The following is a 15,989-nucleotide window of genomic DNA, read 5'->3' as shown; positions in this document are numbered from 1 at the left end:
TTCTAGTAACCCAGGCTTCCAAAAAAATGTACTTTAAGTGGCATGTTGGTAAAAGAAAATTAATTTCTCTACGTTAAACTTGCCAGCTTTTGAATTAATTGCATGAGCATAACAATCAATTAATAAATGTTAAGCAAACAAGGGAAAGTTGGTCAATTAAAAATGACAAAATTGATTCCAAGGGTAGATAAACCAAAAGATTGTCATAATGCTCATTTCTAAGTTTAGATACCCTAATTCTCTACAGTCTTCCTCCTACTTTTCTATATAGCATTCAAATTGCTGAAGCTCTGTTATCATTTCTTTTAAACAAATTACCATCTAAGCCCTCCTCACTGCTTTATCAGGACTAAAGGAAGAGAACACAAGCAGCAGTCCTGTGGCAGCTACCAGAAGTGGTCATTGCTTTGGGAAGATATGCCACCCACAGTTCTACTTTTGCTTTGTGCCAGTCCTGGGGCTTGAACTCAGGGCCTGAGCACTGTCCCTGAGCTTTTTTTGCTCAAGGTGGACACGCTACCACTTGAGCCACAGCTCCACTTCTAGCTTTTTGGTTGCTAATTGGAGAAAAAAGTCTCACAGATTTTTCTGCCCAGGCTAGCTTCAAGTCCCAATCCCTAGATCTCAGCTTCCTCAGAATCTAGGTATGAGCCACTGGTGCCCACTGCCCTGATGTTTTTAAGAGAGGAAGCATTTGCAAACAGGCAAACCAAGGTTCTCTAAATATTTTCCAGTACAGTGCACCAGGAGGAAGCCCCATCCTTTCTGCTGGTCAGACACTGGGCACAGTGAGAAATAGGATTTAGGGAAGACTGCTGGGTTTTTCTCAGAACATTCAAATGGCACCTTCTGAAATTCAGTGCCATTTGTATTTTAGATCTCATGGGAAAGTTAATCCAGAATGTATCAATTCACCATCCTGCTCTGGAAATGGGTTCTCATGGAGGCATTGCAAATGATGTCTAACGATATCAAAAGCTGGTGGTTCACTCCTGTAATCCTAGCTACTCAGGAGGCTGAGATCTGAGGATCACAGTTTGAAGCAAGCCCAGGCAGAAAAGTCTGTGAGACTCTTATCTCCAATAAACTACTCAGAAAAAGACAGAAGTGGCACAGTGTCTCAAGAGTGCTAGCCTTGATCAACTAATATTAAAGTAAGCCAGACCTAAAGAAACATAGGTAGCATGGTTTGCCTCATTTGTGGTAACTAGAATGTATTTATAAATCTATAAGTAAACATACTGGATGGTAAAAGGCAAAAAAATGTACTGGGACATGATAAACTATGCAAGTCTCTAGTCATTCCACAGAGTGAAAAGAGGATATTAAGAGAAAATCACAAAGGCATGTGCATGTGATCATATAAAATAATATTTATCCAAATGAACTCCAGGAAATGGACAGGAGATTTTTTTTCTTTGTTGCTGTTATTTTTATTTCTTTTGCTTTAGCCTTGTTAGTTTACTTGTCTTTGGGAGGGAAAGGAGGTGCACTAAAATAGTGAGACAGTGGGTGAACAAGTGCAGCAGTGATACTTACTAGACACTATGCTGAAAATCAGCTGTACAACTTGGTGAAGACAGGAGGGGAAAACAGAGTGAGGGAAGGGGTTCCACTTTTCAAACAGAAATACACTATCTGATTTGTGTAACTCTTCTGCATATCATCTTTGCAATAACAATAAATAAGGTTTTTAGAAAGCATCTCAGGGACAGCACCCAGGCCCTAAGTTCAAGCCTCAGGATTGGCAAAGTATACAAAGGATAAAATGTGTCTAGTGAAAACATCCTAGAGTGTATATATGTTTTCTTGCCATAGGACATAGCTGTCATTTTCATGGCCTGCTCTGCTTGTCCTTAAGCCTTACTGTATTTTACCATAAAACACATCCCTTCTCCTCTCAGACATGGACTGAAAAAGATTACACAAGACAAGATGATTGGGAGGGGTGGGGGGAGGGAAATGGGGACAATAACATGAGAAGGGTTACCAATGTGTGAGAAGTAATGTACCTACTACCTGGCGAATATAATGTAACACCCCAACAATAAAAAATTAAAAAGAAAATTTAAAAGATTAGACAGCATGACATGCACATCATTCATTTCTCTCTTTTGCCAATGGTGTTTATCATAATGGATATAAAGTTTCCAAAAAATGCTATTTGTGTAATGCTAAGTTATCCAAATAAAGCTTGAGGAAAAACATCACTGAAGAAGCACATAGAAACTTTTCCAATGGAATCTTCATTTGAATGTAGACGTGTTAACCATAATGTAATCAAACCAGACCCCATCCCCAAGACTATGCCTTCCATCTCAGTAAGTAGTACTGCTCTCCATCCTGAAATCCAGACGAACCTTAGGCCCATCCCTCAGCTCCATATTTAATACATCAGCAACTCTATCCTCTGTCAAGTCTTAACGGTTTATCCAAAACACAGCTAGGCAACACCATTTCCTCCTGTGCTGAGCAGAAGCCTCCTATCTGGAATCCTTCATGATTTCACCTGGACTTCCAGAGCAGACATTTCAAACAGCCCAAAACATGGGGCCAAACTCATCATTCACCACTGTCTACTTCATTGCTATATCCTGAAAACCCTGGAGAGTGCCTCAGAGTAGATGAATGCAATGTTTTGAGTGAATGAAAGTATATAGTTTGGCTCTGTACCAGTGGTGCCGGCCTCTAATCCTAGCTACTCAGGAAGATGAGATTTGAAGATTGCAATTCAATGCAATTCAAAGCCAGCCCAGGCAGGAAAGCACACAAGACTTACTTCCAAATAATTAAACTTACACATACACATACACACACACACACACACACACACACACACACACACACACACACACACAGGAATTGGAGCTGTGGTTCAAGTGGTAGAATATCATCCTAGCAAAAAGAAAAAGCTAATGGATGGTGCCCAGGCCCTGAATTCATGCTCTAGTAACAATGCCAAAAAAAAAGTACACAAAATGACACTAAATACTTGGACACTTGACAAAAGCATAACCATGTGGAAACCAGGGAAGAATAGGATCTGTGCCTCTGAACCTCAGTAATTCACACACCTGTCAATTTAAAACTCACCTCATTCTTCCCTACAAAAGTATTAATGGAAAAGAAGGTATTGGGAGTCAGTGGGGTTTTCTGCCTAAAGCCTCTCCTTTGAGGGTTACGTCTACTCAAACAAAAGCAGAACTAAAAAATGGAGTGCTGATTCCAGTTGTTGCATGCCTTGCCTGTTTGGCAGTCATGTGCTCAGTAATCAAAAGAATCATTACATAGTTTGCTAAAATCCCAGGGAAATAACACAAGATGTGATATTTTGGCACTAATGAGGTTGTGCCCGAAGAAGTGTGTTTTTAATTATGATAGATTTGGAGAATCCATTGCAAAACTGCAGGAGAACAGCATGCTCTACCCAGTTCCAGGGAAAGTGCATTAATATCCCATGTTTTTGTTTTATTTAGTCTTTGCTAGCTGTGTGGAGAATCACCCAAGGTAATGATAGAGCTACTAGGCACTACAGCGAATAGAACCCAACAAAGTAACTTGATTTTCTCTTCCCATAAAAAGGATGGAGACTGCGCTACAGAGGAATAATGGTCTTGAGCTGTCTCGCAAGTTACAAGATTGATTTGCTTGGCTTCTGTCCATTCTGATCTAGCATCCCCTTTCCAAAAACATCTCTTCTATAGAGGTTGAAAAGTCACTGCTTGAGTGTACAGGCTCACTGTACTTTTACATTGGCTTTTGGAGAACTCTTCATTCAAAGGACTGTTCTAGGTTGGGGTCAAAGCTGATAGATGTCTCCATGTAAACAGTGTTGCTGAATGTTTCATTAGAACCCCAAGTGCCTCAAAAGACATAAGCTTTCAAGTTTCTTTAAATGTAATTAGAAGAAAAGATCCTGGAGGCTTTATTTTTAAGGGTGATTTCAAAAGTTGGGGGGGGGAGGGAACAATAGTAAAAGTATACCATGTTTGAAATCTCCAGGGGGTTGAAGGTGAAATCTTACTTAACAAGACTGTGAAAATGGAGCTATCACTTCAGTTCCAGGGTAAAGAAAGTTTTAGTCCCAATCAGGGTTAATATTGAAAAGTGGATGAAGGGGCCGGGAGTTTGGCCTATTGGTAGAGTGCTTGCCTAGCATGCACAAAGACCTGGGTTCAATTCCTTGGCACCACATACATAGGGAAAAAAAAAGCCAGAAGTGGTGCTGAAGCTCAAGCGGTAGAGCTCTAGCCTTGAGAAAGTCCAAGGACAGTGCTCAGGCCCTGAGCTCAAGCTCAGGACTGGCAAAAAAAAAAAAAAAAAAAGTGGATGAAGAAAGACGCAGTAAAGGTCCAAAGCCTTGAATCCATCCCATAAAATAACAAAGAAGATGACTTGAGGAAAAAATTTTTTAAAAAATAAACTTTTCAGGAAGTGACACTGTGGCTCAAGTGGCGAGTGCTAGCCTTGAGCTGAAAAGCTCAGACAACGCCCAGGCCCAGAGTTCAAGTTCCACAACTAACCAAAGAAAAAATATTTTCATTTTTACAATTATGGAATAGAGAGAACTAAATACTGTCCCCCTATCTTGAGTGTAGAAAAATCTAGACATGCTTCCCATTTCATTCCACTTTAGAAAGACATCTAAAATGATCCTTTGACAATGTGAATTCAAACTTGCATTTTAAAGACCTAGAAAGCAAGCCATAGGTAGGGGCAAAGCAGTTCCTTTCGAGTTTACCCCAAATAGTTCTGTTCCACAGGTCAAATCAAAAAGATGTTTTTCCAAGTTCAAACTCTCGTCTTTTTAAATAGATCCCATGCTCTTCTCATTTGATTCATTGATGTCTGGTTGTTAGGCATTAGAGTTACAGTATTACATATCAAAAGGACTCTTGAGAAACTCTCCCGACTTGATAATTCAAATTTCTTATGTATAAACTACTCTATATTCACACAGAGGACAGCTGCATTGTATGCTAAACCATGAATCAGAAAAATTGGTCCCTTTGTATGTAGGTTTGTATTAATTTGAGATGATCTTCCTTTTTTTTTATTCGTTTGTTCCCACACTTGAGTTCCTGGTGTCAGTTTGTATTTGGCTTCTTGAGCATATTAAAGTTTTTCTAGTGCTTATGATGTTTTTGCCAAGAGCACACTTGCAGCAATCTGTGCTAGAATGGTCTTTGTGCCAATTACTTCAAAAAGTATTCTTTAAAATAAAACAGAAAGAGGATGGCTCCCCTCCCCCCATTTTCTTAAGGAACTGTTCAATTTATAGTGTGGTAGTTTCCATTTTCATTCTGCCAGTCGATCTTCCTGACATGATGATTCTTTCTACAGGCTCTAAATGTACATCTTTGTATTTCGAGTTTTGTTTTAAGCTTTTCTACAAAAAGGAAATCCTGAGGAAGACATTCAAGCAGAAGCAGGAATTGTGGTGAGAAAGAATATATTGTCCAAAGTAAGGTGTCTAATAAGAACACACCCTGAGCTGTTTGAACAGCTTCAGGAAAACTGCTAAGACTAGTTACAGAGTTGCCAAGTGTGAAACTGCTTCCATCTTCTCTAACCATGGCTGAATAAGCCAAATACAGCAAAAGAGCTGGTGCAACCAACCAATCAATGGACCCTGGGCCCATTCAAGAAGCTATAAACCTAAAGGTGACCAAATCCTTAATATCCATAGACACAAACACATCTGGGGAAACAACAGACTAAACAGAAGAAAATGTGTCTTCTAGAATATTCACCTCAGAAGACAGTGGCATTACCCTTCTCCCAGGATCAGTTGGTCTATCTCTGTCAATTGCTTTTTATCCTGAGGCACCTCAAACTAAGGAAGAGAAAGTTGCCAGTTTTCATATCTAAGTGTTTCCTCTAAAATTTTCCCTTTATTATCTACACAGTGGTTCTACACAGCTCCATGTCTGGATTTTTTGGCAGTTAATTGGAGATAAGTGTCTTATGGACTTTCCTGCCCTGGCTAGCCTCAAATCTCGATCCTCATATCATAGTATCCTCCTATGTAGCTTGGAATACAAGCATGAGTCATCAGGCCCAAATAAAACACACAAAGGTATTAACTAAGCAAGGATAGGAAATATACCTTTGCACACGTTCATATCCAAACATATCTATACAATAGGAAACAGGTTTCCCAATAAAAATCCATGATGTGCTCCAAGAAAAAAAAAAACATATCATACAATATTGTATACCTTCCTAGGAAAAAGAGCAGGAGGTAGAAATTGGGAGGCAGTTTTTAATTCCTTGCCTGGCACACAGCTAGTTTCAAGTCTTGTTTCCTAACAGCATTGGAAGATAAAATCACAGGCTGTTTTATTGAGAAGAACTGCTTCTCTATCCTCACCCAGGAACACTAAGCTGCTGAGGGGGGGGGGAGTCAAAGAGGTGGGGGGGGCAGAGGATGTGCTACCCACACCTCCACATCTAGTGAAAGAGGGATAAGAAAGTTGCCCTCCCCTGTGGACAACAGTCCTCTGTCCTTCTTTAGGAGACTTTAATAAAGTAACTGAATCAAACAGAATTTGATCAAATGTCCACGGTTCAGCCTCCTTTGCTTTGCCTGGCCACAATTCATTGAGGTGTTTCTACCATGGTCCTGTTTTATTAAATGATATTTGAAGTGTTCCACTCAGAGAGAAAATGTGGTTTATAGCCTTGGCATACATTTACATAATCTCGTTAAGGAGATCTCAGTAGCTCAGTTAAACTATCCCAATAAAAAATCTTATCTTTAGTAGAAGAAAGGCTACTTTCTCTAAAGGGAACAGGACACTGACACAGGCATTCTGAAAAGTGAAAGCTAGTTGTAGTAGTCTCTTTTTGGTCTTGTATGATTCTTGTATGTGAAAAAAGATAGGTGGGGAGTCATTGTTATATTTGGGAGGATACAGTTTTGCTAGAAGACACTACTGTGCTTAATGTATATTAAATATGAGGTTTCAAGACTAATTTTATATTTGTTGCCTTAGACAATATTTCCATGCGAAACCCCAAACAAGGGTAATGAACTACCAGCAACCTCTCAGCTCCCCACTGGAGCCAAACCATGAAGGGTTAACCTCCCAGGATCTCCTGAATTAATCAGGAGCTGAGCCAGGGGCTGGCAGCGAGGGGGAGGGGATTGGCAGAGCCTGGCCTCCCCCAGGTGGCTCCCAGCACTGCTGAGCGGCCCACTGCGGTGTGGCCACTGAGAGATTGCAGCATTTTTCACAAAGAAAGGGGCAAAACACCAAGAAACATGCCTTGCCCCACAGTCTCCCAGACCTGCTTCTCATTCACCCTGCTGGCATTTTCAAAGCACCACAAGACAATGGGTTATGTTCTATAGAGTCGGGTCTTTTTCAGTACAGATTTCATTGTAAATATAGTTATTTATTTATATTTATATTCATCTTTTGTTTTCTCATCAGCTTTGGAAGGCAGGCTCTGATGAAACCCAGGGTCATCTTTATTAAGATTCAGTTACTTCTCCTAGAAAGAGATGCTACTACTGGTTTGACAGGAAGGTTTACCAATGCTGGTATTTGGGGCAGCATAGAATACAGCTCTCCAGACCCTCCCTAGATTTGCAGAACCTGGGGTTGCAGAGGTGTCACTTGGAAATCCACATTGTCTACAAGGTTTCCAGCTATTTCTTTCTGTGCATCCAACTTTTAAGAGTCTCTACCCTTTAGGAGTTGATTTTATTTAAAGAAAATTGCTAGGGAAGGGGGTAAAACAAGATGAGGGGAGGAGGTGGGAGGAGGAAAATGGGGACAAAAACATGAGAAACGGTAGCAATGTTTGTGACGTAATGCACCTTCTATTTGGTGAATATAATGTAACCCTTCTATTAATTACAATTTTTAAAAAAAGGAAATTCCTTTTGCCCAGTGAAACACAGAAACATATTCTCCCCTATTCAGTCATTTTAGGTGTCTGTGGACAGAACCATTCCAGGACTCCATCTGCATGAGTGTGAGTGGCCGTGTTTATACCCTGCTTAGGGAGGCCCAAAACCACTTCCCAGTATTTTAGTATCTCAGTGAGAGCAAAGAACATAGGCTTGTTCCTCAAAGGAAGAAAAAGAGCTGAGCGGCCGGGAGTTTGGCCTAGTAGTTAAAGTGCTTGCCTAGCATGCATGAAGACCCGGGTTCAATTCCTCTGTACCACATACATAGAAAAAAGCGGGAAGTAGAAAAAAGCCAGAAGTGGTGCTGAGGTCAAGTGGTAGAGCTCTAGCCTTGAGAAAGTCCAAGGACAGTGCTCAGGCCCTGAGCGCAAGCCCAGGACTGGCAAAAAAAAAAAAAAAAAAAAGAAAAGAAAATGAGCTGAGCTTCAAGATGCAATCCTCCATCACAGACTTTCTTTCCTTGAGTACTAACAGAGGGAAGGTTTTATGGAGGTCTTCACAATGGGTTCATTTACAATGAGAAGGTATTAGGGAGCCCATGTAAGTATGTATCACCAACAGGCAAGTGAAAGGAGTATATGGAAGGAAGAGGAATAGATACTCAGTGTGAACAATGTGGTTTGTTCATACTATATACTCAGGTGAAACCCTGTGGACATAGGCACATAGTACTACTACTGCATACAGCCCATCCCTGTATCAGAGAAAACAAACAGTCAGACCACCATTTTTTTCCTACTTATGGGACAATCAAATAATGCAAATTTGGGCACTTTTATCTAAAACGGTAGGATTCCCACTCAAAAAAAAAGAAAATAGTTGTGCACTGTGATTTCCTGATGCTAAAACCCAAACAGTACTAGGTAAGGAGCTCAGATTTTTTTTCCAACTCCTTATAATAAGACAAGAACAGTGAAAGGAAGTATGAGGATCAAGCTCCTATACAAAGTTGCGCTCAGGGGCAAAGTAGTTCAAAAAGCTCTTTTGAAGAATATCTATAGATTTAAGACCAGACCAAAATGAGCCCTTAGAACACAGAAGCAGTTTTTACCTGGCATTGACCAAAACCAAAGCAAGGCTCCAATTCAGATAGGATGCATAAAATCCCTATTGATTATTTCTTAAACTGCATTTTATCAACTCACAGGCATACTTGGAAATTCCTGCCCCCACCACAGGGTTAGGAAGAGAAGGAGTAGTGACACTACAGCCCAGTAAAGGCCACTGGTAATAGAATTCTCTCGCAGCAATCATCCTCCATTCTTTTCTACTGTTTTGTGTGACAACTACCCAGGCCAAGCTGGATTACCTGCCATGATTTCCCAGGACCAAAATCAGATGTTCCAAATCTTAAGTCAGCCCTATTTCTACCTCATTAATAGTCCTTCTTAAGTAACTTTGTTACCTTTACAGTTTCTTGGTTCTTGATAGAATATTATAGTTGGGGCTCATCTATCTATAATCACAGCCATTTGCCAGCCACCAGCTGAACTTCACAAGGAAGCTCCCGCTTCTCCCTCCATTCCTTGGGATGGTGACACGAAGACTGGCCAAAGTTTGACAAGTGGGACGGCTCATGCTAGACATTGACCAAGATGCATTGTACTCAGAACTTGACTTATAGAATTGAACGACTTAATAATACTATTAAAAATAGAGAATCCCTTCTTGAATACTTGTTTATTAAACATGACATTTGAAATAGGATGTAAAAATGAATGTTAATAAAAGCTTTTAAAAAAATTCTTAGGCTTCGGGTACTCAAAAGTTTTTTTTTAAAAAAAAAAAAAGGAAACAAAAAAAGAGGAAAAAGAAAAACAAAGAAAAAAGCTTCCAAAAGTGTAAATTCAACCCTCCCTGCCTTTTCTTCTCTTCCTATCCCTCTTTCCTTCTCTATTTTAGTGATTCTAAGGTTTGAACTCAGGATTTCACATTTGGTAAGCTTGTACTCTACCACTTGAGCCCTAACCCTAGCTAGATCTTTCTGCTCTGTTATTTTTCAGATAGTATCTTCTATTCTTGCCTGGGACCACTGTCAAAGATCCTCCTACCTCTCTGTCCTCCACAGAGCTGGGATTACAGGTATACACCATTATGCCTGGCTTACTTGCAGCTTTCCATTGGACACCTTCTTCAGAATCTCCCTAAACTGCTCAAACACAGGCTGTCCTCAGAGAAACCATCATTATCCCCACATTGGTCAGCTGTTCCTGCAATCCAGTGACCACTCTTGTCACCGTCGTTCCACAAAAGTGCAAAAGCCATGATGCCATCTCTTTTAGCAGGTCCTATTGCAGATTGAATGGATCCTGCCCTCGGGGAGCCCACCTCTGTCTCTTCTGTTGTCAATATACAAGGTGTTCCTGGAGCCCTGAAGAGTTCAATCATTTTTCCAGATCTTTTCTCAGTCTGGAAATCCTTTTCCATCTTGTCATTTTGCCTTATGTCAACAACATAATGCCAGTATCATGTTGTCTTCCTGGTTTCTTTGGCTCAAAACATTTTCTTTCTAGCCTGAATTCATGAAGACCTTATTCTACAATTTTCTTATGAAATCTACTTTTGAATGATAAAAATCACATTTGTTGAATGGGTATCAGACACAAGCACTTAATATACATTTTCACTTACTTGCCCCAGTACCCCTGTAAGACCTAGAAAACAAAAAATGGCTGTGGAGACTTTTAGGCCAATGCCTGAGTGATCCCAATGTATTGCAAAGATTGAGAACTACTGGTGTAACTCCAAACTCAACCACATATTTTCACATATTAGGTGTCACTTCTGAAACTGTAACATACAAATGGATTGAGTATGATACTTAATCTCAGCTACTTTGGAGGAAGAGATTAGGAGAATCCAAGTTTGAGGTCAGCTCAGACAAAAAGTGAGACTCATCTTAAATCAACAATCTGGACAAGGTGGTAAGCATCTGTAATCCTAACTATGTAGGTAGGATGATGACAGTTCAAGGTCTGCATGGGCAGAAGTGCAAGACTCAACGATAATTAAATCAAAAAGGACTACATACATGTAGCCGAGATGTTAAAACACTTACCTAGCAAGCACAAAGCCCTGAGATTAAACTCCAATACTTTTAAACCAACTGCCTGAAAATGAAAGGGATAAGTTAGACCCTTCTAAATTATCTCCCAAACATATAAAATTTATAACCCCTTAAAATTATAAGGAACTTATTAAACTTTAAGTCAATATTAAATCAATATTTGTCCTCATGCCTGGTGGTTGAGTTTTTTTTTCCTATATATGCCAGCCCTTGAACTGGCTTGAACTCAGGGCCTAAGAGCTGCCCTTGAGCTTTTTCACTTAAGACTAGCACTCTATCACTTGAGCCACAGCTCCATGTTCAGCTTTTTTTGGTGGCTCATTGGAGATAAAGTCTTAGGACCCTTTTTGACCAGGCTGGCTTTGAGCTATGAGCTTCAGCTCTCAGCCTCCTAACTACAATTACAAGAATGAGCCACTGGCACCCAGCTTTGAATAAAATTTATCAAGGCAAATACAGACATCATTTTAAAATTATGGAAGTCTTTCCCATTTATAAAGCAGGTGCCCTCATTACTTCCTTTGATTTTCATAACATAACTGCACAATAGTTACTATAATCCCCTACTTCACAGAAAAGAAAACTGAGACATAGCAAAGCTCAGTGACTTTTCCAGATAATAGAAATTTTCAAGTCTGAACCCCTGTGAGAACCTGCTTTACCCCCCTCCAATACCACTATTTCCACAGGCCAAAGTGGAGCTCAGAGTTTGGTCCATTGGTATGAACACTGGTTCCTGGATACCTGCCTTCCCCACATGTTTTTTTTTTAGCCTAGACACTTTTTAAATTGTTTTGGAACAGAATACCAAGTGTGGATGTATTTGGCATATGATTTCTTGGTGTGTGTTTTCCTGAGCATTTATAGATCTGTGTTTTTCCAAGAAGCTGAGTTTTCGTGATAAAACAAGACAGATCATGATAAATGAGCAGTTATGTAAGCTTAGCTGGGAGGAAGACGGAGGAAGGCAACACCCTCCTGTGAAGTTAATCCCATTTCTTTTAGCTATTTCTTTATTAGTTAATGAAGTCTTGCAAAAAAAAAAATATGTGTGTCTGTGATGGTGTTGCAGCATCCTTGCCTCTAGGAACATTTTCAAATATTCATAAAGTAGTAGTTCATCTGACCAGAGCTTAAAGCAAAGGTACATTAAGTATGAATTTCGTCAACTTCGAGTGTGGGTGGTCACAACGCTGCTGCAGAAATAACCTCAATAATCTTCTTCGTTGGTGTTTCCAGAGCCTCAACTCTGAGCGCAAATGTGAAGAGGTGACAGAGAAGAGGTATTATTTAGAACAGCTAGGACTCTGAAGGGCAGTCCCGTAAGCTTTGATCCTGCTTCCTGACTGACAGGAGTGTGTCTTGCTTTTGGGAAACAGAATAACTTAAGAGAAGCAAAAAGAAAATGGAAAAGGAATTGCCAGTCAAATGCCTGGGAAGGGGAGAGCAAATGCCAGATCATACTGTTCGAGAGAGGTGAGGCAAGAGGCTGACTTCCCACTTTGGTGCCTTATGGCGAAGAGAGGAAAGTGGAATGCCAATAGATGGTTGGATGCTTAATGATGCATTTGGAAAGAAAAAACAAATGTGGAAAGGAGTTAGCTACTGAGATGAGTTCCATGCTACAAAGCCTGTGGTCATGCCTTCTGTGACCTAGATTTGAAGAAATCTCTTATACAGTAGCAGGGTCACCAGAACTCAACTAGAGTTTGCATATGCACATGCACATGCACATGCATACACACACACAAACACATATATTTTAAGCCCTAAAACATGCACCTCACAGTGGCTCACATCTGCAATCCTAATCTTAGGATTTGAACATTCAGGAATGAATGTTCATGAGATTCTCAACTACAGTTTCCAAAAACACAGAAATAGATCGGTGTCCCGAGTTATAAAGCTTCAGCCCTGAGCACAAAGCTAAGGGGCAGCATCCTGAATTCAAGCCCCAACACGTGCATGTGCATGTACACACACACACACACACACACACACACACACACACACAATTACACAAATTCTTCATATTTTTCATCCATTTTATGAGCTTGTTTCACAGAAATTTTCAGAAAATTGACACTAGAGCTCTCCCTATAACCCTGGGCAGGTTGTAAGCAAAGGTTTAATGCTTCTGGGTGAGCTAGACTATTTGGTATACTTTGGCTAAGAAATTAAATATGTGCAACCCAATATTCTTCTTTGTGTTTCTAGTCATGTGCTCTTGTGCTGCTGCCAAAATGGCACACATCTTCCTGATCCTACTTTAGTATGCACTCAAGAATGAATCATAGGCCAAAGTCCTCTGACCATACCCCCCCCCTGCCGTGTTGCAATAAATCATTGTTTTCCTGGTAACTCAGTGCTGCCCCATTGTCCTTAAAAGAATCCATTTGTTGCAGTCAGGAAGCCAGTTATTCACTGGAGTCTTTAGTCTCTTGCAATATCTACTCTCAAATGAAGGAAATGAACCACAGTTAAAGATGGAGATAACCAGGGGATTTCTCTCAATACAAACTGTGAGACAGGTAGAGGGACATCTTTCATTCACAAGGCTTCATAATTCAGATACCCTCTATGGCTCCCTGTTCAACTTTTTAGTTATTTTCTCTGATAAATTTCTCCTGAATGTGAAGGGAAAAAAATTTCTAGAAGAAGAAGAAAATAGAAGTATCACACGGTATCATAAGGTGGCTAACATCCTATGATTACTTCTCTTTTGTCTCTTGTCCAGAGGACACTAAGGACACACCCCCAGCCTTTCAAGCTAATGTTGGTTGTTGCAGATGTAACTGCAAATTTCTCACAAGAAATCTTTACACATTCGAGATATGAAGCTGACTGGTGTTCTGTTCTAAATGCTCTTCCAGGTGATTCACATCACAGGCCGGCTACGCCTGAGAGTGTCGCTGTCCCATGGAAGGACTGTCCCCAGCCAAATCATGGGTCTTGTGGTTGTAGCTCATGCCTTGCCGCCTCCTACAATCAATGAAGTCAGAATTGACTGCCATATGTTCGTCACTCGCGTGAATATGGACCTCAACATCATTTACTGTGAAAATAGGTACTTCCTTTTTCCCTCTTTTCATTTGCCTGTTTGCATGCTAGTGAGGATTTGGGGGTTTTCAGCAGTCTGAAGGATTTTAGTTTCCCAATGAGGCTCGTTATAAATCTTTACCTTGTTGGTAATGGCTCCTTGAAATGACACCAAACATGCTTTTTATTTAAAATTTACACTGCTGTCCTGATTTACATGAGGGACAACAACTAAATGAATGGGAATACCCAGACACCCATATGCTGTAAAACAGGATGAGACATTATTGGCAAATTGATGCTGTTAAAGGCATCCCCTATCCAAAGGTCCAGCTTTACCATGGTCAGTCACTGCTCCCACGGGTATTCAAGAAGGAGAGAGAACAAATGAGGATTTGAAGTTCTCATAGGAGAAAAAAGAAAAAAAAGGACAACAAAGGGAATTTGCAACACCATTAGATAAAACTTCATCATTCTGAGGAACTCATCCTTAGAAATTAGGGAACCATAAGTCAGCATAGAAATGAGCTGGCAGTGTTTCTTCAAGACAGAGCTTTTCCTAAACGGAATTTTTAGGTCCTGATTAAAACGTTCACTTATACCCAAAGCAAGGGATAGGGAACCGTCAGGCTTTTCAGGAAGGCTCATCATCTGACTGTTAGAGAAAAATCACAGAGCGAAGGGAGAAGAGCTGCCCACCTATCATCTGTGGGAAAGCAGTGTGGTGACACCACTCACACCCTAATGTCCCCAGGAGAATTACTGAAATAGTCTGAGAAAGATGATTTTGTGCCATTGACTGCCGTGGCTTGAAGGCAATCTCTGCTCACTGTGCCCTGTGAGTGCCTTTAGAGGGTGAATGAAAAGCAGAAAGGTCAAGTGGCTTGGGGAATTGACCTGGCCAGAGCCAAAGCCAAGCAAAGTCAGACAGCCCTGCATTCAGTCTACTGGGAAATGCTACGGAGGTTTAGGTCAAGTTAGAAGCCGCCTACCATTTCCAGCCAGGGTCTGGTTCAGAAGAAAGAATTCACTAGTGGGACAGAGATCGCACAGAAGATACTGTGCACCTGCCACTCCGACGAGAGAAGGAACTGCAAATCTGTTTTTTTTTAAGTTCTGCTGGTATTTAATAAAAATTTTTACTATTGTGATGATACATTTGAGTATGTCTGGTATATTCTAGAATGGACACAGATGATCACACAACACAAGTGAGCCAGAACGATGAACTGGAATTTTCAAGTAATGATAATGATAGGTGACTTTTAGTGACCATTTACTATACTACATGTTCAGCCTTATGCACATTCATAGACACCCTCGCCTTTAAGCTTTAGGAAGTGGGTACTGCCACTGTTTCCATCATCTTATAGCAACTTTAACCTTAAAAGAAAGGACCCCTGGGCTTCAGCCAAGGTTGAAACCCACATCTTCAGATCCAAAAGGCCATGTGCTTTTTGAATCCTGTGGGTTCTCCCTGCTACCTCATTTTTCTACAAAGGTCAGGTTACACAGATAAACCTCTAAGAGGGACTTTTCATACCATAAAAGCACACAATTACTACCTGCAAAGTTAGTTTAATCTCCAATTTAAAATGTATCCCACTGAAAGAGACTCAACCAGGTAAGGCAAGAATCAGGCTAAAGGATGCTACTGGTCTAGTTTAGCTTCACCATAACTTTGGGTTTTGTTGTTTCTTTTTTTAACCAAGGCTCCAGTAATTGTCCTTTATCCCCATAAATCACTTAAACATCATCCTTGTGATCAGCTGATTAATTCTTTTGACAAGCTCCATGAACCTGGCTGCCTCATGGTACCAAACCAGTAATTGTGATCATTTCTATGACCTGCTTTTAACTTTTCTTGCCATTAAAAAATGCTTTCTACAGCCCACTAGTAGCCAATACAAGGCAGCACTACTTCCCAGCTAAGAATGATAGTAATTACCAAGCCTTGTATTA

The 15,989-nt window shown here is 40.4% G+C and overlaps 1 protein-coding gene across 5 annotated transcripts in view; it reads left to right on the top strand.

Annotated features, from left to right (window-relative positions):
• Positions 1–15,989, top strand: part of Npas3 (neuronal PAS domain protein 3) — an 828,644-nt gene that overhangs the window by 785,701 nt on the left and 26,954 nt on the right. For all 5 annotated transcript variants that reach the window (XM_090345197.1, XM_090345194.1, XM_090345193.1 and 2 more), the window contains one exon: positions 13,862–14,055. In XM_090345197.1, coding sequence (XP_090201323.1) covers positions 13,862–14,055 — 194 coding nt within the window. The remainder of the gene's footprint in view (positions 1–13,861; positions 14,056–15,989) is intronic.

This window comes from Megascapheus bottae, chromosome 14 (genome assembly GCF_031878675.1).
Source record: "Megascapheus bottae isolate mThoBot1 chromosome 14, mThoBot2.hap1, whole genome shotgun sequence".
Classification (NCBI taxonomy): Eukaryota; Metazoa; Chordata; class Mammalia; order Rodentia; family Geomyidae; genus Megascapheus; species Megascapheus bottae.
The sequence above is the reverse complement of the archived record's forward strand: the minus strand, read 5'-3'. Positions and strand labels throughout refer to the sequence as shown.